We start from the raw sequence: 26,936 nt of genomic DNA, 5'->3' as shown, positions 1-26,936 counted from the left end.
CATAGCTGCTGAGTCCCTTTCAGCACTCAAGGAGGATCTCGCAGCACATCACTTTGGGCTGGTTTCTCTCCTGATTTCCTGACAGCTACATAACCGGGTATCACTGCATGCGTCAGTCACCTCTGTACTTACTGTCATTTCTGTAGCAACTTCACAAATCTGGATGTGTCCTCAAGTGAAGATCTCCCAGGTTCCCCTCACTTGCAGAAATATGCAGTTTACATCCTGTTGAGGTCGCTCTCTAGGGCTGCTTTCCCCTTAATTAACTGTGTCTGGCCAACCTACAACCCTCCCCCTCTTGGGCCTGCTAGGGCCACACCACACCCGGATACCCAGCCAGCTCCCACCTCCGTTTGGACAGATTTGCCACACACACACACACCGGCTGAGAGACCTGTACAGTCGCTGGACTCCCTGCTCTATTTGGCCTGTGTGGAATTCCCATCAAGCTCGGAAGGAGAGGAAGAGCGCTAGTGATGGGCAGATAGGTCAGGAATGTTACTGTAAACACACCGGAGAGGGTGGAGGACACTCACTCACACACAACTCGTTTTTTTCTTTCTTTTTATGCTTTTTATCTCCAAATTTAGTCACACTCAGACGCCGCTTCTGAGGTCTCCCCCCACCTTAAAGCCCAACCCCCACTCCAGCAGTTGAGGGTCACCACTATCCAGTGTGCATGCTGTGTGTGAACTGCTTTTTGCATATTTTCATGCGTCTGAAACTTTTCCCCAAATTTACACAGAGTTAAATTGCTTACCCCGATTTACCCGTTTATACAGCTGGGTAATTTACTGTCGGTTCAGGGTAAGTACCTCGATCAGGGCTACTACAGCAGGAGCGGGAATTTGAACTTGGTGCTTTTTCAGTCCCATATCGCGTCTTCAAAATGAATAAATGTAAATGTACTTGGTGGGAGCTCTAACCGCTATGCCACGTGCTGCTTTTTATCACTCAGAACAACTTGGAATGGGCTGCAGGTCAAATCAGACAGTGTGTCATGCGTGGTTTTTGTGGCCAGGGGCCTCGAATCCATGTCCCGATTGTAGAGCGTTGTCTACTCGCTGTTATTAACTTCTTGTCCAAGTCAGGGTTGCAGTGGTCTGGAGCCTATCCCAGAAGTACAGGGCATCTGGCTAGACAGAGTACGCCGTGTGTGGGGTGCTGGCTACAGGACAGTCACACACTCATTCTCACACACGCTATGAGCAATTTAGTGTCACCAGTCATCCTGAACCATGCCTTTGGGCTGGGCGGAAACCAGAGCACCCGGCTGAAACCTGCGCGAATAAATGGAGAACATGCAGACTCCACAGATTTGAACCCATGCACAGCTGGCCCGACACTGAGAAAGTTTTGACGTAGAGACCGATGTCAGGTTTAGCCACTGGTCCAGCTGCGCGGTGACCCACTGGCGGCCCGACACGGCGCGAGGAGGAGGATGAGGGATGAGGACGCAGCTGTTTGCGGTCAGCGCTCCTCTGTGGAGAGCTTCGCTGTAAGCTGTCCGAACGGGCCGAGCTCTGAGGCCGACAGATAATCCGTCCGAAGAGCGCCCGAGCTCTCCTGTTCCGCAAAGCCCGTTTCTAGTTCTTTCTGCGCACAGAGGGTTTTGAACGTCTCTACGGCTAATTATTTTAGTTAAAGTGCAGCTGAATCTGTCATCTTATCACTCTTGACTTCAGCTGGAGCTGAGTGACGCTGCTAGTTAGCTGTGACTTAGCAGGCCGCTAGTTAGCTTTAGGCCGCTAGTTAGCTTTGGACCGCTAATTAGCAGTGAGACAAGAGGCTGCTAGTTACTGTAGCTCTAAGTAGGGCTGCCAGCCCCCGCAGAAGGAAAAAAGGGACACTTTTGGGTTCTTTATAGGAAAATAAAGGACGGTATAAGGGGACATTCAGAATTTCTTTGTAGCTAATGTATATGTGTAAAAAAGAAGTCTCTGCTCAACTGAATTAAATGCTAAAATGAATCTGAGGCACATTTATTTAATTTGCTTTTAGCTCACTGACATACATGTCAGTTATGAAAAATAAATTAATCTTTATTCTTTATTTTGTTTTCTCTTCCTCATTGCACATCCACGGGCCTGTCAGCTGAGTGGGCGATACTGTATGTTTTATTTAATACTGTATATTTATTTATAGCCTACACCTATAACAAATAAATGTCAAATGTAGTTTTGTACTGGAAATGTACTTTAGCCGATGGATTATGCATTTTGTAATATAATTTGAAAAGTAAAAGTTTAAAGAAGATGCGTCTGTGTTATACAATATACAAAACCTTAACCCACCATGTCAGCATGGGCTGAGGTGGTGCAACAAAAAAAAACGGAAGTTGCTCCTTGGGTCTTGTGCGTTCGGTCGATGATTTTCCGCGGACGCACCTTGTTTTATGTCGCATACTACCTGCCTTGACCCCCCCCCCCAACTGCTAAATGTAGCATCCGTGTAACGTAGCGACACCCAATGACAGCCAGACTCACACACACAACACAGCTCTGTTTCACATCCATTTTTGCTATTTGTTTTCCTAATCTTTTAACACTTTTATGCGAACTGCGAAGTTTCTCTATGCAAGAAATATATGTAATAAATACTTTTAAATGTCTCTGGGTGTGAAAGTTTAAAATACGGGACAAACCGCGTTCCGTATGGTTTTAATATGGAATGCGACTCCTAACCCTTAAACATGGAACGATTCCCTATTAGACAAGACGGTTGGCAACCCTAGTTTAAGTGTCTAGTGGGGTGGCACAGCGAGTAACGCTGCTGTCTCACAGCGCCTGGGTGGTGTGAGAGAACATGGGTTCAATCCCTGCTTGGTCTGTGTGGTGTTTGCATGTTCTCCCTGTGTCAGTGTGGGTTTCCTCTGGGTGCTCTGATTTCCTCCCACACCCCAAAGATATGCTGTTCAGGTTCACCCATAGTGTGTGTGTGTGTGTGTGTGTGTGTGTGTGTGTGTTTGTTCCACTGATGTATGGATGAGTGACCCAGTGTAAGTAGTGTATCTAGCAGTGTAAGCCACTGTGGTGATTGTGTGTGGGCTGATAACACTACACAGAGTTCATTGGAAGTTGCTTTGGAGAAAAAGCATCTGCTAAGTGAATAAATGTAAAAGAAGGGTTGATCTTTAGCTTTGGGCACGGTGCCGCTATTTAGCTGTGAGCGAGGATGCTGCTTAGTTAGCTTTGGTTGGGGGCTCCTATGTAGCTTTGCACGAAGAGGTGTCTAGTTAGTGTTGGGTGAGGACGGCCGCTAGTTAGTTTTGAACCAGGAGACCGGTAGTTAGCAGTGAGCTAGAATGCCACTAGTCAGCCGTCAGCTAGTTTTGTAGCTCACTCTGTTGTGTTGCTTAAAGTCCTTCTCTATGGATTTGAATTTTTTTTCTACTTAAGGAGAAAATTGAGCCATTGTTCACTTTCCCATTTTTCCCCTTTTAAATGCTGATGAAACACTGATGTGGACAGTCCTTCTGGAGACTGAGGCCTGTTTTGGACGTGCGCTCGTGAGAGGGAACTTCACTGCCCTGATAGACCCCATGGGAGGCGAGTCCTTCTCTACACCCCAAATGTCCCGTCTCGGTCTGTTTGGACTTCTCGCCAGACCAGGGTCTGGATTCACGTGACCCCTGACCCCGTGATGGCCCCCGCAGCGCTGCGAGGCCTCCGGCATCCGATGAGCTGCGTGAGGAAAGGGGGTGCGGAGACTCCGAATGAAGGAAATGGGAGCAGCAAGGCAGCGTGGGAGGGAGTCGGGTACGAGGGCGTCATGAGAAAGATGGGACTACATGTGTCGGATGAGATGAGAGTCTGGGCTCGGGTCCAGAAGGAGTCACTTACAATCCAGCGAGCGAGGTGCTTCTCCTGAATGGCTCAACAAGAATGCTGCTTCAGCAGTGTGTGAACGCTCTAAAATGAGATCAATTCCCTAAAGAGCTCTGGGCAGTGGGGGTGGGTGGGGGGGGGGGCGGTACTACGATGGGGGACGGTGAGCCAGACCACAGAGAGGCAGAGGGCAGCTGACGGGTCGTCCTCTTCTGTGGAACATGAACGTGACCCCTCCTCAAGATCACACACACACCTGATGCCCCCTCCATGGCCCCTGCCATTTTAACCACCCCCTCCCCGGGCGATGAGGGGGGATCCGATTGCTCCGGAGGGGTCAGCCAGACAGGTGGGGTTTGTGTCAAATCCACATGTGCCGGGGGCTCACGGTTCATTAACTGATCCTGTGGGTTTCAGCTCCCACCAGATCCCTTTGACACATAATTAAAATATGATCTATTAATTAGTCTGGGATTGAAGAAACTCCCTTCCACATGGCGATGGAGAAACAGGGTGTCTCTCCGCAGTGTGGAACACAGGAGAGCAGCTGCAGGGTGGAGGCTCTCTGTTGCTAACAGCTTATTACTGTTGTTGATTAGTTGCTTAGTTTATAATTTCCTCCCAGCTGACAGTTTTCACGCTTTTTTTTTTCCAACTGGGTATTTTTTACTGGAGCGATTCGGCTTACGCTGATCAAGGATGCTATAGCAATACTGAGGCAGCAGGTGGCGTAGTGGCTAGAGCGCCCACCTTCTGCTGTAGTACCCTTGATCAAGGTTCCTACACTGAACTGATACAGTAAAAATTCCCCAGCTTTGTAAATGGGTAAATCCCTGTAAGTAGCTGCTTTTGAGAAGAGCATCAGGAAAATGAATGGCGTAAATGAAGACGTACTGAAGAGCTGGGCTTGAACAACCAACCTTTAGGTTAATGTCTTTCCCAGCTGCACCACCTGCTAATTTGTTTAAAGAAAAACACATTCTCCTAATGTAATGCACAAATTGTATTTCTCTCAGATGTATGGCGCTTTGGAGAAAAGCATCTGCTAAATGAATAAATGTAAATGTAAAAAAAAGAAAAAAAATCTGCTAACCTAATGAACACAGTATACTACAACAAGGCACAAATTGGAGAAGAGGATGTTGCAGAGCCTTCCTGAAAACACAGGAAGTCAGATGCTGATGCGCAGCACTTGTGTGACTCCCATTAAAACACAGCAAACTCAAAACCTGTATTGCCACCATGTTGCTGCTACACACAGCAGAGTGTGTTGGGCAGCAGGAAAAGGACAGTGATGATCTAGATTCTGCGATCTGCTCAGGTTCCCCCCCCACCTCAAATCAGTGCATGTAACTCACCTCATTTTCAGGTATTAATTTAGCACATGCTTTTCTCCAAAGTGACGTGCAGCTCAGCATAAACAAAAGTACATCAACAACAGGCAGAGCTTTAGAAACAGACACTGGATAATGGGCACACAGCGTGTTTCCAACACCACCGTGTTGCTGGGTCGCACCCCTCAAGTAGCTCCCATAGAAGCGACATTCATACAGCAAATACATAGATAATCATAGCAGATGGAGCTATCAAGGGAGAAGTGGCTCTGAAGGAGATGGGTTTGAGACCCTTCTTGACTGTTTAGAAGGGATTCAGCAGCTCTGAGGAACAGAGAGAGCTCATTCTACCACACTGGACCTGAAACAGAACTTTTGATTTCGGACCCCTTGTGAGTGAGGGTCGGAGGTGGAGGAGCACACTAACGTTGCTGGGCTGTAGGGAGTGATCAGATCCTGTAGGTGTTGGGGTTGAGATCTTTTGACAGTTTTTGTGGGTCATGGGGTGTGGCATGAAATATGGACCCATAGTTTCAATTTAAAGTTCAAAGAGATTCGGCTTAATTCATCTTTGCTTAGGATTGCTCAAGCTCAGTTCTCAGGACCTTAACCGCTTCACCAGTAATCTAGTGCAACGTTTTGTGTACTAGTTTAGTTTCCTAATCTCCGTGGAACTCAGACATTGTTGGGAACTGTTTGTTGGGCAATAAGCAGAATTTGTGTTGTGACACCTGCTGTCCGCCTCCTTGTTTCTTTCAGCTCAGGTTATGCTGCTGTGATTATGATGCTGTTGGGGATAAGCACTTGTTTTCAGTGTGAGGAACTGCCCCCCCGCTTTACCGCGGTAATGCTTTGAGAACCATCCGACAACCTGGTTTCGGTCACGTAATGCGGAACCTCAGTCCAGCAAATAAGAAGTGTTCTGTGGGAGGGTCACACTGTGGTGGCACAGAGGTGGTGTTACCGTAGTAAGCCTTGTGTCATCACCCCGTCGATGAAGAAACAAGTATCTGCAATGGTTTTGCAGAAACCAACATTAGGGTAAAACTGGAACATATCTGGGTGCTGGACTGGTGTGTGACATTTACACCTAGTCATTAACATTAATCAATTGACATTCTCTGAAGTGACTTACCGCGATTACTGTGTAGTATTTGTTAGACACCTTTATCCAAAGTGACTTGGTGTTAGACACACAGTGCTAAATTTCATGTATTCATTCACACATCTTAACACAAGAGGAATGTAGTGCACGCCCACGTGCGCGCACACATATATTACAGGCAGTTTAGAATCACCTGTGTCTTTGGACTGTGGGAGGGAACCAGAGCACCCAGAGGAAGCCCCCGTGAACACAGGGAGAACATGGATACTCCACACAGACTGGGCCAGGTTTGAACTCACACTCCGAAAGCCTTGAGGCACCTGCGCTACCCGCTGTGCCGCCGTGCCGTGACGGGGTAGATTCTCAGCAAGTTCGGGACCCCTGTAGTGAATGGTTTCTATAATTCCGGTGCAAAGCCTCTGAACCGCTGGGACAGCTGTGATGTCATTTTACTGTTTCGGTAGTTACGCCAGGTATGGGTGGTAGGACCATGAGGATCACGCCCACTGTGTGGAGTCAGCGTCCCTGGAGTCCCTGCGCTCACATAGACTCATAGGCCCTGAGGGAGACTGAACTTTTGCTCAAGGACCCGTCAAACTTCCCGGTCATCCTCCCAGACAAGCCGCACGGCACCGGCAGGAGGTCCGTCTCATTTGCATCCTGCCCTGTGGTCGCAGTCCTGGGGTCTTACTGAACGCGCCTCTGACCAGGTGCAATTATTTTCGGCGGAAGGATGTCTTGCAGGCGCTTCTACCCTGCCTGACACGCTTGAAATAGACCGTTTGGCTAGGTGGTTCTGACGGCCACAGGGAAACGCGCTGCAGGGGCTGGGGTGAAAACCACAGCCTTCCCAGGAGGGGGTATGAGAGTCCTACCCTACGGTGCGTGTGTATCTTGAGCCATCAGGCCTCTGTGGTAAAAGTGGTGAGAGACATTCGATTCTGGGAAGTCGCTACCACCCCAACTTCCCCCCCGTGCTTTCCTCTGGTGGCCAGCAGGTGGCATAGCGGTTAGAACTACGCTCCTTGAATTTGTCGGACCAGGCTTCGAATCCCTCCTCCTGCTGGAGTACCCTTGATCAAGGTACCTACCCTGAACTGATACAGTAAAAATTACCCTCCAGTGTAAATGGGTAAATCAGTGAAAGTAGCTCAACATTATAAGTAACTTTGGAGAAAATCAGTTAAATCAGCTTAATAGAAGTGAAATGAGTCCTCCTGCAGTCGACAGTTGCGTTGTCTGCAGACCCCCTGTGGACCGTCCTCACATGAAGGTTTGGGTGGTGGCGCTGTCTGAAATTACCGTGTTGCTCTTCTGTTTGGGACTCGTGGAGTCTGTCACCCCATCAGATGCTCTCCTGCTCCGATAAGCAGATGGCGAACAGATGTGTGTGGGCGGTGGGGTAGGGGGCGGGTGGCTGGGGGGGCAGATGTGCGATCAGTGGTGGGTGTCATACCCTGTGGCACGAGTAGCCTCGAACTCCCCTGCCCCCCACTCCCACCCCGACCCCACCGGTGCAGACAGGACCTTTATGAGTGCTCTTCAGCTGCAAAGACGAAGGGTTGCAGAAGCTCTGCCTGAGCCCCACCCACTACCCGCCAATAGCCCCGCCCCTTGCTCATTGGCTCCACCCACACTCCCCTTGGTAGCCCCGTCACTCGCTCCCCCTCCCACCCCAGCCAGGCCAAACCGCTCCCCGACTCCTGGGTGTCGGACGCATTGAAACGAATACTGTGAGTACAACCTGTCGCCGTGTGAAGTGGAATACTGTGTGTGTGTGTGTGTGTGTGTGTGTGTGTGCGCGTGTGCGTGTGCGCGTGCGCGTGCGTGTGTGCCTACAGGTCCGTCGCGGTCGACCGCTAACGCCGCCTGGTGGTTGCGAAGTGCAGTTTGGTGTTTGGCTCAGCTGTTCACCCTCTATCTGCGTCGCTACCTGGAGGCTCAGAGTCACACGAATGAATACGGTTTATTGAAAAGTTCTTACCACAAACCTGTAAAAAGTCCAGAGCTGAGATGGTCCCCCACCCCAGTGAATGAACGCACCCCCTCCCCCCCCGCCCATTCCCACCCTGTGACCGGGTACATTTCTCCAGGCTATTATTGACTGGGCCTTTACAGGCTGAGGTCACTGTTTTAATTTGCCCCGGGTTCTCATGGCGCATGCTGCGCTACCCAGGGTGCTGTGCTCCCCGGGGGGGGGTGATGATTCTGCAGGGCCTCTCATCAGCGGCACGCTGGGACAACAACCTCATGTCATTCGATCATTTCCAACTTACACCCATTTACTCATTTATGCAGCGGGGTAATTTTTACCTCATCAGTTCACGATGAGCACCTTGATCTAGGGTACGACGGCAGGAGGTGCGTCCACGTGTGTGATGACAGGGGGCCGCCGGCAGCATGCCACAGCACCCCTGGGGGCCCAGCCTTGTTTGGTGTGTGGAAGGAATGAGGGAGTGACTCATGCAGCCAGACCCTGGACACACACACACACACGACTGCCACACTGTACACTTCTTTTTATTACTGTTTTTCATAATCTTCTTTCTGATCCTTTTCTCCAAAGTGATTTACGGAATCAGGTTTGTACACTGAGCTCCTTGCACTGATTTATCTGTTTATACAGCAGGGGAATTTTTACTGTATCAGTTCAGGATAAGGTTCGTGATCAAGGGCAGAACAGCAGGGCATAGGATTCGAACCCAGGTCCCAAACCACTGCGCCACCTCTTGTCCACACAGTACGGTCACTCGGGCACTGCTGGTGAGAATATGCTTATGATCCGGGGCAAAGTTGTGCGGCATGTCGCTAATTCCATGGAGCAGGAAATGGAGGAAGTGGGTGTGTCCACACCATGATGCATTATGGGATATTCCATAATGGGCCAAACCATCTTTTATTAATTAATGATTTTTTTTTTTTTTTTTTTTAACACAGCCTGTTTGGTGAACAAAACGGTGCTGTTCTGATAACAGTCGGATGTTGCATTCCGCAGCACTACAGCATCCTGGTCCAGTGCCCCCGGGACCCATTTCTCTCTCACACACACACACACACACACACACACACACACACACACACACACACACACACACACACACACACACACACACACACACTCTCTCTCACTCTCACTCTTTCTCTCTCTCTCTAGTCAAAGTTGTGGCTGGGAATGCACTTGTATCTCAGATGAATTCCCCGTGATTCACGTGAATTTACCGTTACGCACACTCTGCGTTTCCGTCATGCCGCCCCAATCGCGATTTTTCAGGACCGAGACACGTTCATTAATATCAAAATTGTTGGCTCGGCTCCAGCCGCACGGTCCACACCAGGTGCGTGGAGATGCAGGTTCTCCACGTGTTTCGCTCTTTGCGTGTCTGTTTTTGCCTCCGATCCCATCCTGGGTTCGACTCTGGCTGAACATGAATCTGAATGTATCTCTGTGAATAAATTCCCCCCCCCTTCCCCCCAGACGCCTTGCTGGCAGACCTGGAGTCCACCACCTCGCACATCTCCAAGCACCCTGCGCTGCTGGCTGAGGAGACCCCATACTCCTGTCCCACAGGTGGGAAAACAGGGCTGGAGGCCCCAGAACCGCCCCCTGCAGAGGCCCTGAATGGCACTTTGCCGGACCCCCCTGACTCGAGGCACTCCTCTCAACAGGTATGCCAAGTGCATTACACAGGGAAATGCTAGGGGCAGCATCGCCACCGGGTGGTGTAGTGCTTAGAGCACCCGCCTCTGGAGACAGAGGTTGCAGGTTCAAATCCCCCCTGCTGTAGTACCTTTTTGATGAAGCTAATGCAGCAACAATTACCAGGCTGCATGAGAGGGTAAATCAGTGTAAGTCGCTTAACGCTGTAAATCGCTTTGGAGAAAAGCGTCAAATCAAATTTTCTTTGTATATTTATTAATTGTTTTGTTTCATTGTTTATAGAGAGTTTACCATTTCAAGGGGATGATTAATACGTGTACATTTTTATGGAGGATTTGTGATATTTTGACAATGTTAAGAAAAACGTTCCATGAGCTTTTTGCGACTGAGCTCCTGGGTGATGTGATTAATGCATTTCCCGCCCCGCCGGGGTCAGTCCTTTGCCTCGGCCCAGAAGGGCTCACGGTCCCGGGACAGCGGCAGCCCGCCCGCGGCTCACATCGAGGAGGACCACGTTTACAGGTAGGCGTGCGGCCCGATCCCAATAACGTGAAACCGCCTGCGTTCCGGGGTTTTAAATCCCAGGCGTCTCGTCTCGTCTCGTCTCGTCTCCTCTCTCCTCTCCCTGCAGCTTCCCCAACAAGCAGAAGAGCAGCGAAGCCTCCGGCGCCATGAGCTCCGCCTTGGGCAGCAACCTGTCGGAACTCGACCGCCTACTGCTGGAGCTCAATGCCGTGCAGCAGAGCACTCCCTCCTTCCCCACTACAGGTGCGCTGAGGGGGGGGACCTGGATTGCACCTTGTTCAGCAGTGGGTGTGGCTGGGGGGAAGGCGACAGACTTACGGAAGGATTCCAAAGTGCAAGATTAGCCATCCATACGCACCCCAGTTGTTAGAAAGTGTTTCAGTTAATTCAAATATTAATATTTAATAATTTATGATTTGTTTGCTGCCAAAACCACTGATGAAGTGACTTCTTACAGGTGGTCCCCGACTCACGACTGTGTTCTCTCGGTGCCCTCAAACGCCCCCATACTGTATTATAGAAACAGTAAGATTACATAATATAACGTGTACTGTTATTCATGTCAGTAGAGTATTTATTATTGCACCATTATTTGCACAATGTCTTATTTTGCTTTTTCTTTCTGCATCGCATTTTTGCTCATCATCCTTTGAAAATAAGAGGTAACCAGAGCAGAATGACAATGGAAACGTTGTGTAAATAAAGCAACGTCCCTGTAAATATCGCGCAGCCGCTGGTAGATACGCCAGATGAGTCAGTAATTAACGAGACGACCATCAAACACACACCCATCAAGTGCCGGTTGTCGTAAGTCCGATATGTCATAATTGAGGCACCACCTACGTTTAAATAATTACCGCAGTAAAGCACGGTAAGAGCTGAAGTAGAGCGATTGGCGGCACACCTGGAGAGTCTGTCTCGGTGTGATGAAACGAGGGCATGTGGTCGTTTCCGAGGGTGACGCTGTTGCCACATGTTGTAATGACTTTACGGGGATTAGGATGTGAAGAACCTAGCAGCTGAAGTCGCTTTTCGCTCCTGAAACACTGGAGTTGTGTCCTGCTGCTCATCCTTGATGACTGCGCGCTTGTCATACCTGTGAGCTCTACGCTGCTTCCCCCTGCAGAGGAGGCCCCTCCCCCGTTGCCGTCCTGCGGTACCACGCACTATGTCCAGGAAAACGGATGCTCCCCTGCCGTCAAGACAGCCCCTCCCCCCACGGAGAAGGCCAAGCGAAACGGGAGCCGTGGGATCGAGGACGTGAGGCCTAGCGTCGAGAGCCTCCTGGATGAGCTGGAGAGCTCCGTTCCCACTCCCACGTAAGCGTCTGGACCTTTGACCCTCAGCCGTCGTGCTCTGCAGCATTGCGGTCGAATACGGTTTCCATTCTGACTTGCCAGTTGTGTCGGCCGAGCGGTCAGTCATGTGTGGCTTTCTTTTAGCCCCGCCCCCTCTGCGGGCCCAAGGGAGCTGAGCGATGGGCACCTGGACACACCTGCCGAGCAGCAAACTCGAATCTCCGCCTCCTCTGCCACGCGGGAGCTGGATGAGCTCATGGCCTGCCTGTCCGACTTCAAGGTGCACAGCAACATGTGTGTGTGTGTGTGTGTGTGTGTGTGTGTGTGTGTGTGTGAGAGAGAGAGAGAGAGAGGAGGAATGGAGAAGCTGGAGGTGGAGGATGGAAGGGAGTGGAGGTGAACTGGGGTAAGAATAGGGGCTCTAACTGGAAAGCCTTTTCCTTGATGGTCATGGTCTTGAAGGAGAAATCGGTCTTTTTGGTTAACACCTGCTAGGCCAGGTGTTGGGTGCTTTGGATTCAGAGCTTCTGCCACGTCCGTCTTGGCGTGGTGGACATGGTGCAGCTCTGTTGTCCGTCCAGGAGAGCGTCATAATTCGCAGTCCAATTTGTGACCTTGCATATTGGTTTCTCAACGTAACCAAGGAAGGGTTTTGTCCCCGAGCTGGAACAGTCCCTCTCACAGGAGAGGGATGGCGATCAGAAGCCGAGCAAGAAGTCTGACTTCTCTACGGGCTTCGCTTTGGTCCCCTTTCGGAGTTTTTTTTGTACTGCACTTTCTCAGGTATTGATCGGAAGCACAGGAAACCCACAGCGAGTGACCCACTTTGCTGCTGCAGGTGCAAGAACTCTATCTGGAGATGATCTCTGGAGGATTTCACGTGACCGGCAGCTAAATGGTAACCTTCATTGGATTTGGATGGTGTTGGGTTTCCTATAATCTCATCCGTGGTGGTGAAGTGCTGACATTTACAGGCAGTAGCGGCGAACCGCAAATTGGGGTAGATGGTGTTGGGCTTCCTGAAATTTCAGGAAACACTGACTTTTCACCATCATTAGATGCTGCTGAGTTGACGTTAACTCTGGTTCGGCACATCTATAGAGTACTTCTAGTAAGTTCCGTCCTCCACGTGTCCTTGTTGAAAGGGGTGTGTCCATTGCTACAGTGGTTAAGTTCATCCATGTGGTTGCTGCTCATCCTCCTCTTCTTTCTCCTCCAACTTTTCCAATCATCTCCGGCTTCTCAGGAGAATCCAACCTTGTCATGGTTTGTCCAGCTGTGATATCCTCAGTCCCACCATTTGTGCTTCCGGTGATAGTTCTGGTTTCGTTGTATTATAGAAGAGCGTGAAGGTGTTTGACAGAAGAAGAGCGTGAACTTGGACAGGATGTGCAGTGACACAGACAGAGCTCCAGCGTCCTTCACCCATCCGTTACGCTCTTCTTTCATTGCCTTTGTTGAACGCTCCTCTCTCACGTGTGTGTGATTCCTGCATTTAAACCATCACCATATGTTTGCTCTCCAGCCTTTCCTCTGATCTACCGCCAGGTTTAAAGTGTTGTGACTTGAATATTTTATGATAGAATATTATGCAGGTTTTTCTTCCTTTTTTTGATTGGTATAACAGCACTGTGAATAGTTGACCAAGGAATTGCTAATACTCACGCATAAATGATGCAGAACAGGAGGAAAAGGTTACAGTATCTCAAGGGGAGATCACAGGGGTCTAAGAAGTCCCATGAAGGGTCTCCAGAATTCCAGAATTCATTGAAATTGTCATACATGTGAAATGTTAATTGTTCTAGAAGAAGAGACTCGGACACTTGGGTGAGCCGCATATTTGTAGAGGGAGCTTCTGGTGTGGAGCGTCACGGTGACATTCATGTCCATCCAGACACCTAGGAGTAATCAGCCTGTTCTGCAACGCCACCAAAATAGGAATTTGGCTTGTGCTTGAACGGGGATATGGAGATAGTTGAGTGAAGCCTGTTTCGGGGAGCTTCGCCTTATCACGGGCCCTGAAATGCAAACTAGAGTTTTTACTCTGCAGCCCCATGTATTTGAGGCCTGTACATTTTAACACGTGAAATACATGTTCTTGGATCAGGCAGGTTTTCTGCCTTTCTAAACTGCTTTTTCTGTTTCTGTCACTTTCGCTGTCAGTTCTTGACACAATAGAGAGTTGGGGATTCTGGGAAGCACAATGTGTATAATAGGCTATCTGTAGGGGTGAGGGTGTTTACAGGATGTGTATGTATGGTGTATGCAGGGGCTGTGTACATTGGGTATATAGAGGGGGTATATTGTGGTATAAGGTCTATATTGGTGTGTGTATATATGGTGTATATAGAGGGTGTGTATTTACATTTATTCATTTATTTTTTTGTTGTGATATAAGGTGTATATTGTTGTATATATGCGGTAAATATAGGATGTATATAGTGCTCTAGAGTTTCCTTATGAATGCTGAGCAGAAAGGAGCTGCCAGCACCGGCTGGAGTTGAGCCGTTTCTTGGCCTCTTGACATCAAGGGGAGAATTTAAAAGACAAAAAAATGTTATTTGGGACAGAAATGTCTCCTTAGTTCTGTTTCTCTTCCTTCTCTTTTCTTTTCCTGCCTTATTTTCCCTTTTAATGTTGTCTTTTGCTTTGTTCTGTTTTCTTGCTTCTCCTGTCCCTACCTGTCTGTCCTTCAGCCCGGTTCTCTGGGGTCTCTCAATTCAGAGCCCCTTCCGGATCAAGGGGCAAACACCCCCAGCTTGGCGTTCGATCCTCTGCCTGTCCCCTCTGGCCCCTCCCCTGGCCCCTCCCCTGGCTCCGCCCACCAGCCCACTTGCGACTCTCCTCTTACTGTCCCCGCGGTGTCGCTGGAGCTCCTGCACATCGAGGAGGAGGGCGTGGACATCGATGGCTCAGGCCCATCCAGGGCCTCTGTGGACCTGCGCCCTGGTCTCCCAGTGTCCCCATCCCTAACATCCCAGCATCCCACAGCCAGAGAGCTGGACTCCAAAACCATTGTTGATGTTTCCCCCTCCATGTTGAGCACCCGTTTGGAGAGCCTGGTGGTCTTCTCTGACACCAGCTTGTCTGCAGACCATCCCAAGTGTGGAAGTGTCTCAGCGGAGCCCACCAGCCTCCCGCTTAACTCCTCAGCACCGTCTTCTTCCATGAATGTGGTCACTTTGAGCTCCAGGGAGCCCAGTTGCCTTCCTGTGTCTTCTACAACGTCCTCTGCAGCTCCTGCTGTCCCTCCTGTGTCTGACTCTGCAGCAAGATCTCCAGCTCCATCGCTCATTTCCTCCTCAACATCCCCGCCTAGGCTTGGTCAGTCTCCCGCTCTCCAGTCTTCGGCCTCTTCCTCCAAAGTCTCCAGCCCCGTTTGTGGTCCCGCAGCACCGTCCTGTGCTCCGCCATCTCCTGCTGCCACAAAGTCCTCCACGCCGCCTCCTATCCCTACATTTACGCTGCCACCAGGACCGGCTCCCGCGCCGACACCTGAGGGGAGATCCGAATCGCTAGAGGATGCCTTGGATAAGCTGCTGGCCATGAGCTTCAGCGGCCTGGAAAGCCCCGCCGAACCTATGGTTCGAGAGCCTCTCCAGGAGGTCAGCGAAGCACCGGTATTGGTCGTCAACAGGATGGACGCTCAGCCCGACACGTATGCAGGCACCGGCCGAGCGGCAGGGTGGTTAAGGGAAATGACGGCGGCATCGGCGTCCGAGAAAGAGATCGGGCAGAGTGACGTCTCGGACTGGGCCGAACCTTGGGCCAGGGGGCTCTGCGAGGGGCTCGACGGGACGGCGTCTCCCGTCACGGAATCCAGTTGGACGGACGACTCCCCGGTGTCATCGCCTTGTCCCCCCGGAACGCCAGATGCACAGCTAGACTTGCCTCGGCTGCAGCCTTCAGCGGTGGAAAGGGTCTCTGCGTCCGGCCACGTAGGCGTCCGCTCTCACGCTGCTGACTGCTTGACCAGCCTGAATAGCGTGTGTGTGTGCAGGGGCAGAAATACCACTGTGGGGTAATTTACAGTATTGGGTCATCTGCTAAATGGCTGGCTGCAGCCATAGGTCTGGTGCACCTTGGCAATGAGTTGAACAGGAGTAAGGATTGATCTCCCTGTGGTCCTCCTAGTTGTTCCACCATCACTGGCATGGTCCTCGATTTACGAGCCTGCAATTTAAAGAACTGTTGTAAACTGAGCCCTTATAATGTACAAACCATAAGGATACACAGTGTAGCTTGAACCCCCTGTGTACTTCACTGGACGTTGGGACTCGAGAAAAGGGGAAGTCGATTGGACGACTGTCGTAGTTCAAGGACCCGCTGTGTTTATCTCACGAGGGAGACCAAGGGGAGACCCAGCAGTGACTTGTTCCGTCATTTCTCTAAATTTTTATGCTCAGTTGGTCAATGTGTCTGGAACCCAAACCCTGGTTAAGTCGTTAGCTCTTCTACACTCAACATAAGTGCCAAGGTGTTCAGACCCCCATGCACTCCCTAGGGTCCACATTGGGTTGTTTCCCTCTGCACACACCGCTGAGCTGCCGGGGTTCTGCTTTCCCGAGAGTAACTCCCCCCCACACCGAACTGCAGTCGTCCCCGATGCCACTAACTGCAACCTTGCATGGACGTTACTCATTTTTGGGTTTGAGTTGACGGGCTGACGCCACGGCTTTGGGCGATCCCCCACGTCCCCCGGTTAAGTCGTCACACTGGGAATCCCGGATCTCAGAGCCACATCCACAATCCCGTTCTTGCTACCGCAGCAGTGGGCCGCAGTCTTTTTTGGCACTGGTGTCTCGGAGAAGTCTGGGTGATATCTAAGGAAAAACAGTGTTGAGTTTCTGTCCTGTCCGTGTGGGAAGCGCGTCCCAGCATGTGTGTGCCACACTCGCCAACTTACGCTGACTTACACTGAGCAAGAGGAGAGGATCCAGAGCGCGAGATGATCGATGCTCTCATCCCTGCGTGCGGTGCGTGGGCATGTGTATAGTTGACGGAAAGCTGACTTGACGGCTGAGGGGTGTGCGCGTTGGTACAGCCCCCACTAACCCTACCGGCACGCTACATCGTGAGCACGGCTGCCCGCAAGCGTGTGTGTCCGAGAGGCCGAGCGAACGTACAGCCTGCCCTCGCTCACCCGCAGATCAAGTCGGTGATCAGACGCACCAAGGAGACGTCCAACGTCCACCCCATGTACCGCGAGGGCCACCCGCGCCGCAAGCTCGGCCCCATCATCTTCAACAAGAACAGCTCCCAGGACCGCCTCATCGAGGAGCTGCAGGGGAAGCTGGGTATTGGCCGCGCGGAGCGGCGACCCCGGCGCCAAGACGACTGGCTCACTGAGGGCGTCATCATCACGTCCCGTCCCCAGCGGACCCGCGAGGACGGCCCCGGCGTCGAGGTGGACAAGGTAGAGGGGCGACAATTTGCTGCCCCATATGGAACCCTAGTCACCGTTTGTTCCTCAACTTTATGGACGGTTGCTGGCACAGTCCAGCAAACCACCACCACGGGCGGCTCTCTGTCATTCACCAGCTCTTTGTTCTGTCCTCCTTCCTGTCCCCTCTTTCACTTTGTCTCTCCTTTATCTCACCCTTTCCCCCAGATCATTATTCCTCCAGAGTCTCCTGTCCCTCAGAGGAAAGTCTTCCCCCCACCGCAGTTCCCGCCAACTCGCCAAAGTCGCTCTCCCGTCGAGGAGCCGAAAAGGCCGCCCCCTGTGAAACAAGCCCCACCCCTTGTTCATCAGGCCCCGCCCCCTGCCCCACCTCCTCTGCCCACTCCTCCCGCTCCCCCTCCCCAGCCACCAGTGCCTTCACCACCCCAGAATCCCCCCAGCATTGGAAAACCACCAAACCCCCAGAAGCACCCCACCTCCACCTACATCCATAGGGCGGTGGGGACTGTGTCTTCCATCCCCGTAACCCCGCCCCTTTCTTCTCCTGTTAAACCTGCCCGACCGCCTTCCCCAAAAGTCCTGGTGTCCATAGGTATCCAGACCGAGGAGGACCCCCTCTTCCCACCAATGCAGGCATGGGACTCGCTTCCTCCGTATTCTCTGTGGGGGGTCAACCTCACCGCGTCCGTGAGCTCCTGGTGTGAGACGCATGTTCAGTGTGCCGTGTTTGCTGTGTGGTGCCCCCTCCTGGTCCACCTTCTCATTGCAGGGTGCATTCACTGACTCGTGATGGATTTTTCTTCTAAAAGCTTTTATAAACATTTTTGTTCTGTCGGTGATCAGACCAACAGGGGGTATTGCTGTGCTCAGTTTTAATCCCTTAGCTGCACCTTTAGCTGCTGCTCTGTGACGGGCGGGTGTGACGCTGCCGTGGTCCGTGGCACTTCACTAATACTTATTAGCTGTGTGGAAAAAGGTCCTGGATCCGCGGGTTCTGTGGTAGTAATGTTGAAGGTGGTCGTGTGAAAACTGTATGAAAAGGGGGGTAGGGTGCGCGTGTGTGTGTGTGTGTGTGTGTCTGTGTGTATCTGTGTGTGTTAGCCTGTGGTTAAGGACCCCATCTGTACTGTTCCCCATGTGTACAGATCATGGCCCAGGGGAAGGTCCCTGGGTCCCCCACTGGACCCCCTAGACCAGTAAACAAGTTGGACAACATGCTGGGGAGCCTGCAGTCAGACCTGAACCGGCTGGGTGTGCAGACACTCGCTAAGGGTGTGTGTGGGGCCTGCAAAAAGCCCATTGCTGGACAGGTGAGCACTGGGTCCCTTATTGACACCATTAGATGTTACTACCTGTACATGACCACACCCGCCTTTTGCTCCACCTCTCTTCTCCTGGTTTTTTCTTTTTTTTTGCTGTGATCCCGCCTCCTCCCTCCCTCCCCCAATTCTTGAGACTGTACCTCCATTGCCCTCAGTGGCCTGTGTAACCCCTCCTCTGTTCTTCTCCCCAACCCTTGTTATGGTGCCTCTGCTCCTCTGACTCCACATCTACTCTTCTCTGATATTGTGACCCTGCCTCCCTGCATCTATTCTTCACTCCGTCTCTGGTGACTCCCCCCTGTATTCCCTACCCTCGTGACCATGCCTCCATTCTCCTCCCCCATTGTTTTTAACCCCACCTTTATTCCCCACTCCCTCCCTTTTGCCCTGCCTCCATTCTCCTGTTGTTTCTCATCACATGTTCTCACATTTCTCGTTTCTTGACATTTTGGCCGAACCCTTTAACTCCGCCAGCGCGACCCTGCCCGATTCTGCTTGTCTCCGCCCACCGCTGCAGGTAGTGACGGCCATGGGTCGGACCTGGCACCCGGAGCACTTTGTGTGCACGCACTGCCAGGAGGAGATCGGCTCCCGCAACTTCTTTGAGCGCGAGGGGCTGCCCTACTGCGAGAAGGACTACCACAACCTGTTCTCACCGCGCTGCTTCTACTGCAACGGGCCCATCCTGGATGTGAGTCCCATCTCACAATGCCGCGGTCAGAGGTTCGACAGCGAGGTACCAGCCATGCAGGCGGGGACACAGTTGTGGAGTGGCTTAAGGTGGCTGCACACCTGATCTCGGTGACGCCACATGGAGCAGATTATGAACACCCGAGCGACGGTGACAGATTGTGGCGAAACCTTCTCCCAGGGACACGGCCGGCGATGGCTGACCATGTGGATGTGGAATTGCTCTCTGTCTCGCTTTCTCACACGCAGACACAGCCCACGGCCTTCGCTGTTCCTTCCTCTCTGACACACACACACACACACACACACACACACACACACACACACAAACCCTGCGGTACAAAGACCTTCACATTTGAATGACCCAGATTTGGCCAGAATCAGGCTAACTGTGCGGCAGCTGTGAAGTCTGATAATCAGGGCTGGCTGCCGGCCACAGACTCAGCGGTACGACTGACCCTCAGACCGATGCATGACGGTACATCCCCAGCCGCCCCCCCCCCTCCAGGCGTCCTCTGTGCCCTTTTTTTTTTCTTCAACGTTCTTCCCTGCAGGTTTGCTGTGTTTACCAAACAAAGTGTTCCTTATGCCGTTCCTTGACCGTAACCCCTCCGAGCCCTGGGGTAACTGCTCTGGAATTCAGTCAAGAGCGGAAAACATGAGCTAATCACTGCATTCCAGTCCCCTCCCATTCCAACCCTGCTGGGCCGTACCGCCCTCTGCTGGTCGAGATGCCATTGTGCCTTAGTGACCACATGGGTCCGTACCATGGTAATATCTTAAAACGATGCAACGTTACCAATGATACATGCCATTTTTACCTGTCTGTATTGCTACTGCAGACTCACGTGCTCAAACAGAATGTTATTTTTTAGCAAATATTTTTAAGAAAATTAACATGAAATATATCTTTCGCCCAAGTACAATAATATTTATTTTTTTTACCGGCACTTTCTCTGAAGCTGCTTACAGTGATTTACCCAGTTGTAGAGCTGGGTGATTTTTTTTTTTTTTTTTTTTTCCTTCCACTCAAGCATTCGAACCCGGGACTTCTGAGTCCTGAGGCGGTAGACACATTAATATTTGGTAGTGCCAGTTTTACACGTGGGCTCGGATTTTACCAGCTTGTACAACTGGAACCCGGGGCGCACCAGGCAGTGGAGATGATACGCTGCGGAAATGCAGAATAATCACAGCTCACGACTCCTCGTTCCCTCTGTGCCTCCAGAAAGTTGTGACGGCCCTGGACAGGACTTGGCACCCGGAACACTTCTTCTGCGCCCAGTGTGGGGCCTTCTTCGGACCCGAGGGTAAGTTCTTCTCTCCCCCTCCTTCGGCGCTCGACGAGCTGCGTCTCCCAGGTGTCCTCGTTGCTCTCTCGCCGTCTGTTCGCAGGAACAAACACGCGCACTGTCTGTTCTGTCTGACCTTTCGTGTCCCGTGTTTCACTTGATCCTGGACGTCATCAGCACAGCGCGTTCGTAAGGGGGCTGTTGCTGAAATCTTTGCCTGATTAATCCAGTTTCCCGTGGGATCAATACAGTTTCTGTCTGTCTTTACCTCTCTGTTTACTGTCTGTTCTCTCACACACACACACACACACACTGCCCCTCTTGGGTGTATTCATGGAAATGTATAAGAAAAGTGATTCGTTTCTGCCAAAGCTTTGTGCTCTTATGAATGTTTAAACCCACCTCCTGCTGCATTGCCCTTGATCAAGGTACTTACCCTGAACTGGTATGGCAAAAAGTACCCTGCCATGTAAATGGGTAAATCAGGGTAAATTTGTAAGTCACTTTGGAAACAGAGTTTGGATAAGCGAATAAACGAGTGCGACTGAACACCGGCTCTGCTCTGCCGCGGTCCGTAACGGTGCTGTGAACTCTGCCCCCTACAGGCTTCCACGAGAAGGACGGCAAGGCGTACTGCCGCAAGGACTACTTCGACATGTTCGCACCCAAGTGTGGGGGCTGTGCCCGGGCCATCCTGGAGAACTACATCTCTGCCCTCAGCTCCCTGTGGCACCCGGAGTGCTTCGTCTGCAGGGTCAGTCCGAGAAAGAGAGTGTATGAATGAGTGTGTGTGCCCTTGTGTCTGAGTCTACTTACTTACATTTATTTATTTATTTACATTTTTTATTTAGCAGATGCTTTTCTCCAAATCGACTTCCAGTGAACTCTATGTAGTGTTATCAGCCCACACACCTTATTCACCGCGGTGAATTACACTGCTAGATACACTACTTACAATGGGTCACTCATCCCATACGTCAGTGGAACACACACACACACTCTCTGTCACTCACACACCATGAGTGAACCTGAACAGCATGTCTTTGAAGTGTGGGAGGAAACCAGAGCACCCAAAGACTTCTGCTGTTAGATACACTACTTACCATGGGTCACTCATCCGTACATCAGTGGAACACACACACACTCTCTCTCTGTCATTCACACACTATGGGGAACCTGAACAGCATCTCTTTGGACTAGCAAATGCTTTTCTCCTTTTGTACTTATTTACAGATGGTTCTTACCTTCTGTTCTGACAACCCCATCATAACTTGAAAATCCCTTGATACAATATGAACCATGACATATATAATCATGAATGTACATAAATGGGGACAGCTGGTAGTGTAGTGGTTAGAGCTACTGCCTTTGCATCCAAAGGTTGCAGGTTTGACCCCCACCTCCAGCTGTAGTACCCTTGAGGAAGGTACCTATCCTAAATTGCTCCAGTAAAATTACCCAGCTGTATAAATGGGTAAATAATTGTCATCTTAACATTGTAAGTTGCTTTGGAGAAAAGTGTCAGATAAATGTAAATGTGTAGTAGGGCTGTAAATGTTCCTGAGATGCATGTTTTACTGTGTGTGTGTGTGTGTGTGTGTGTGTGTGTGCGCGCGCGCGCACACACTCTGCCTTGCAGGAGTGCTTCACCCCCTTCGTGAACGGCAGCTTCTTCGAGCACGACGGGCAGCCCTTCTGCGAGGCGCACTACCACGAGCGGCGCGGCTCGCTCTGCTCCGGCTGCCAGAAGCCCATCACGGGCCGCTGCATCACCGCCATGGGCAAGAAGTTCCACCCGGAGCACTTTGTTTGCGCCTTCTGCCTGAAGCAGCTCAACAAGGGCACCTTCAAGGAGCAGAACGAGAAGCCCTACTGCCAGAGCTGCTTCCTCAAGCTCTTCAGCTAGGGCCCCACAGGGGGTGTGTGTGGGTGTGTGGGTGTGTGGGTGTGTGGGGAGGGGGCGTGTTGCAGTCGCAGATACGAGGGATGTTTGTCCTTTCATGGGTTTGGGGAGGTCTTGTAGCGCCCCCTATCTGCAGGGGGGAGTTATGCAGGGGAGTATATTCAGATGAATAAACATGAAATGTAAGAGCAGGAAATGAAGGTTGCCAAAAAATAAATGATGTTACTTTTGTTTTTGGTTGTAAAGAGGTGGGGGGGTCTTTTAAGCGTTGTAGATATATGAGGAAATATGAAATGCGACGCTCGTTTCGATTCGGATGTCGCAGCTCACTGGTTGAGTGTGTCTTTTGGGCACTTTCTGATGCACGTGTGAAGGTCAAGGCTCCGTCGAGCCATATGGGGCTTTTTTTTTTTTTTTTTTTTTCTTAATTATTTTTGTTTTGTTTTTTTAAAATCATAAATCTTTTCGTGGGCTTCCTTCAGTCTCTTGAGCGTTGCGGGGCAGTCCTGGTGCTGACTGCCCGAGGTCCAGGTGGTCTTTCGAAGGTGCGTTATGCTTCTGCGGAGAGAAAAGAGGGTTGAGCTGATTGGCGATTTGATGATTTTTGGTGCAGAGCTTTAATACAAATGCAGGTCAATAATGGGGCGAATTTAAGAAGTAAAAGATGTGACCCCACACACACACACACAACTGAAGATGATTTTCTCTTCCCTGAAGCCAATTTTTGCACAGACACATAACTCTTCTACTCTCTTCTACCGCGAGCTCTCCTCGAACCCATGATCCTTTTTATTTGTCTTCTCCGTCTGATTACTAACACTTTACGCCGTGGCAGGATCAGTAAACCCAGGTAATATTTTTATAAACTTTCCTATGAAATTTTTAAAGGTGAACACATTTTTGAAGTGCAGTGAAGTCTGAGTTTATTTGAAGTAAAAATGTTATTCGCATCCACGGGGCCTCACTGTTGGCCGTTGAACTCGGTTCCTCGTCTCCTGATCACGTGGTCCTGAGTGTTCGGTCCCTGAGACGCTGTGATGCGCAAATCCAAAATATGGTCCTTGTGATCCTCCCCCGAGGGAGGAAACAGGGGGCCCTGCATCTGAAGGAGAGTGTATCTCACAGCAATAATTTGAGGAAGGAGCTCCGTTGGGTGGCGCCTCCTCATTTCGCCCCACATTTGTGTCCCTAAGTGTCTAATTTCTGTACCATATGTTGAGTGGAATGTTTTTAATAATTTACACTCAACAGTGAACCACCTCGTTACACCATTTCACGTGGACTGGTGTGAACTGGAACCCGTGTCTTCTGTCGAGGCCTGTTGCGGTCGAGATGACCGTGTTGCGTCTCCCGTAGCGATATTAATATATGAATAAGCAGAACGTCCCTTTTCCGTATCGCGGGACAAACCAGAGCCATCAACACGTTGCTCTTATCGACATGGAAATGCAACAGAGTCCTAGGGTAAAATACCTGGATTTAAATTTTAAGTTTTTTTAAAAAAATTCATTTAGTGGTGAAAATAAGACTAATTAAAAAAGACACAAACCCGGTTTTTAATTTTTAAAGCACAGCTCATAAGGGGAATTTCCAGCTGCTCGCAGTGGACAATGCTTTCCGAGACACTGATTATCTGAACTTCCCTGTTGTTTATAGTCATATTTTTTGTTCTGTTTCGACAGTGAAATGCCACTGCAAACCTCTGCTGTAACGCCATAATACAGTATACAAGAAATATTTCCGTTTATTTGAAAAATAACACAACTATAGTTACTGATTTTTTTTTAAAAGAATCTTATTTACTTACTGATGTGTAACTGCATAAAACAGAATGTTAAAAGGATTTTATACAGAACAATTTTATACATTTCCTTCCTTATTTTATGGTAACTTTAAAAAAAAAAACAAAAAAATGTACTGTATATATGTCTGGGCCAGTGGGATTTAGCTACAGTGCAGATGAGAGGTGCCAAATGGTGAGGGTGGACTGTGATGTAGCCTCAGCTCGACACACAAACAAACAAACATTTGCAAGGATGTAGCTCATATTTGCTCCAGGAGACTAAAACACACACGGCTGCCGGCAGAGTCATGAAAGGGAAGTGGAACCATTCAGGGGAATTAAAACTCTAGAAATGTGGACATTTTCAATCTCCATATTTAAGTATTTTTTAATCATATACTGTATTTTCCAAATCACTGGAATGCCTTTTGTCATTATATAAAAAAAAAAAAAAAAAACTGCTGTGTTTATACAGTATTTAAGTGATTTATTAAGCAGGAATAAGAATTGGACATATCTAGAGGTGTTAAGAAAAAGATTATTTTGATTATAGTTTTCTTTTTTTTCCCTGTGTGTGGGTTTTGGTGAAGTCGAAGTTTGTGCCAAAGTTTCGGTGCAGTGTCTCACGCTCACGTTGCCAGCAGGGCGGCTTGTTCACGCTCATCCCTCGTGATGGAGACCCACCGGTTCGGTTCGGTCCGGTCCACTGGAACCAGAGCAGGTCTCCTCCTGCGTGTTTCAGAGGCTGTGTTCATGAGGAGCCGCAGCACGAGTGCTCCGCAATGCTTTGTTGCTCGTAGAGATGCAGGAGTGCACGCAACAGCCTGCGAGAGTGTGTTAACCCAACGCTGCGTGAGCGTGAATCGGTCGGATCGGTCTTCGCTGTGTGGTGGGACGGATGTCGAGGTGATCCCGGAAGCGTGAGGAGCAGCGCTGCCTCGATCACACATTACTGCCGCTGCTGCCGCTCTACACCGGTCACGTATCGAAGATGTTAAGATCGATGGGATCGAGGCCCAAAGAGGCCTTACGGCTTCCTGTGGTTCACACTGTTCTTCTGGGCTCGGGTTCTGTCTCTTGAAGCTCCTGCACTGTGTGGTGGTTCACTGAACACGGTCATTCACTCTGTTTATGGGCAAATCGTGTTTAATAAGGTCTGTGTAAAGAATGTTTTCGGCTTTTAACTCCCCCCCCCCCCCCCCCCCCCTTCATTTCACCGTGACGAAAATGATCCTGTTTTCTATTTGATCTGCAAATTCTGAGTACTGATCTGTTTCATATCCAGTGATTAAAACCAATAAAAAAAGCATTTTCTTACTCCATTTGTGTGTTTGGTGCTTCAAAATAAATCTTAATATCCTGCAGTGAATAAACAGAACTAAAAGCTGTCTTATTGGTGTAAAAGTTTTTAATACACGTTAATAAAAAAGAACTTGACTAGCAACTGTTGCATGAAGTAAAATGGACTGACTTTCTCTACTGAATGTAATTGAGATCCTACATTTTATAATAGTGAATATTAAGATTAACCATTTTGAGAAACTAACATTATTTTTAAGAGTACTGTACCCATGCTCCTTTGACATTGTTGTTATGTAATGTACATTTAAGCTGGTAGCGTAGCGGTTAGCGCTATTTCCTTTGGACTCAAAGGTTGCAGGGTCAATCCCCACCTCCAGCTGTGGTACCCTTGAGGAAGGTAAGTACCTTCCCTAAATTGTACCAGTAAAATTACCCAGCTCTATAAATGGGTGAATAATTGTCACCTTAACACTGTAAGTTGCTTTGGATAAAACTGTCAGCTAAATGAATAAATGTAGACCTAAACAGGCACCTAAAATATATTCCCCAGGAGATATTAAATGTTTAATAAGAGACTATTACTATTTATTGCATATTGTAATGCACTCATTGCATTTTTCTGTGAGATGTATGTTGCTTTGGAGAAAAGCGTCTGCTAAATGGAAAAATTAGTTAACGCTCCAAATGCTCTCCACAAGCAACTCTCCACCATATTCGCTGACTGGCAGTCCAGAGCATATTCTGGACGCACAAGGTGAACGGTCACATTCATTCGAGGGCCTAAAAACATGTCCCGTACTGAGGGGGTGAAAAATATTAATAAATTATTAAACAGTTATACATATTGGGAATCACTTCTGAACTCACTTCTCCCAGTCTTAATAGTGGATATTAAACGTGTAAATGTTTTATGTTCAGTAATTTTGTAATTATATGTGTTGAATAATGGTTAAACCGCTATGCAGCTCCTCGCGTGACGCAAATGTTTGTTGTAACTTTGTGATTAGAAATTCTCCAGTTATGGTTAAACCATTACTCTGCAGCTGCTTTTGTGATGTACGTTGATTATGGCGGAATGTGACAAGTCTGCTCAATGAATAAATGTATGGGGCACACGATTCACTTTATTCGTTGATTTCCTATTGATTTAACTTCTTTATTCAAACAAAGTGACTTAGTTACAGGGTTTTGTACATGAACAAACACTGATCGCCCCTCGGGGGTGTTTTACTAGATCAATTCAGGTAAGCAGGCTACGGGGTTATTTTCGTTCCCTTAAAACTGTACATTAAAAACTTTCCCTCTGTATTTAATATAACTAACTAACTAACAGCAAATTAGGCGCCAGACAACAGTAACGTAAAAGACCATCCGAAAAAGCGCTAAACAACTGCAATCTCGGTCACGTCATATTTCAGAGACATGAGAAATGACCTTAGTCGCGTGACCGCGCCGTGATGACCCGGAAATGACGACAGAACGGGGGGGGTTCT

General features: G+C 49.6%; 1 protein-coding gene across 3 annotated transcripts in view; it reads left to right on the top strand.

Annotated features, from left to right (window-relative positions):
* pxnb (paxillin b) overlaps positions 1 to 24,787 on the top strand; it is a 37,000-nt gene extending 12,213 nt beyond the window's left edge. Inside the window, exons 2-11 of one of the 3 annotated variants that reach the window (XM_029259374.1) lie at positions 9,742 to 9,932; positions 10,361 to 10,446; positions 10,556 to 10,692; positions 11,576 to 11,768; positions 11,892 to 12,027; positions 18,297 to 18,461; positions 18,991 to 19,164; positions 20,392 to 20,473; positions 21,061 to 21,209; positions 22,095 to 24,787. In XM_029259374.1, coding sequence (XP_029115207.1) covers positions 9,742 to 9,932; positions 10,361 to 10,446; positions 10,556 to 10,692; positions 11,576 to 11,768; positions 11,892 to 12,027; positions 18,297 to 18,461; positions 18,991 to 19,164; positions 20,392 to 20,473; positions 21,061 to 21,209; positions 22,095 to 22,361 — 1,580 coding nt within the window. In that variant the 3' untranslated portion in view covers positions 22,362 to 24,787. The other 2 variants (XM_029259373.1, XM_029259372.1) reach the window with 2 other exon arrangements.
* The last annotated feature ends 2,149 nt before the right edge of the window (positions 24,788 to 26,936 follow it).

This window comes from Scleropages formosus, chromosome 17 (assembly GCF_900964775.1).
Source record: "Scleropages formosus chromosome 17, fSclFor1.1, whole genome shotgun sequence".
NCBI lineage: Eukaryota > Metazoa > Chordata > Actinopteri > Osteoglossiformes > Osteoglossidae > Scleropages > Scleropages formosus.
This window is presented reverse-complemented; position numbering and strand designations above follow the sequence as displayed.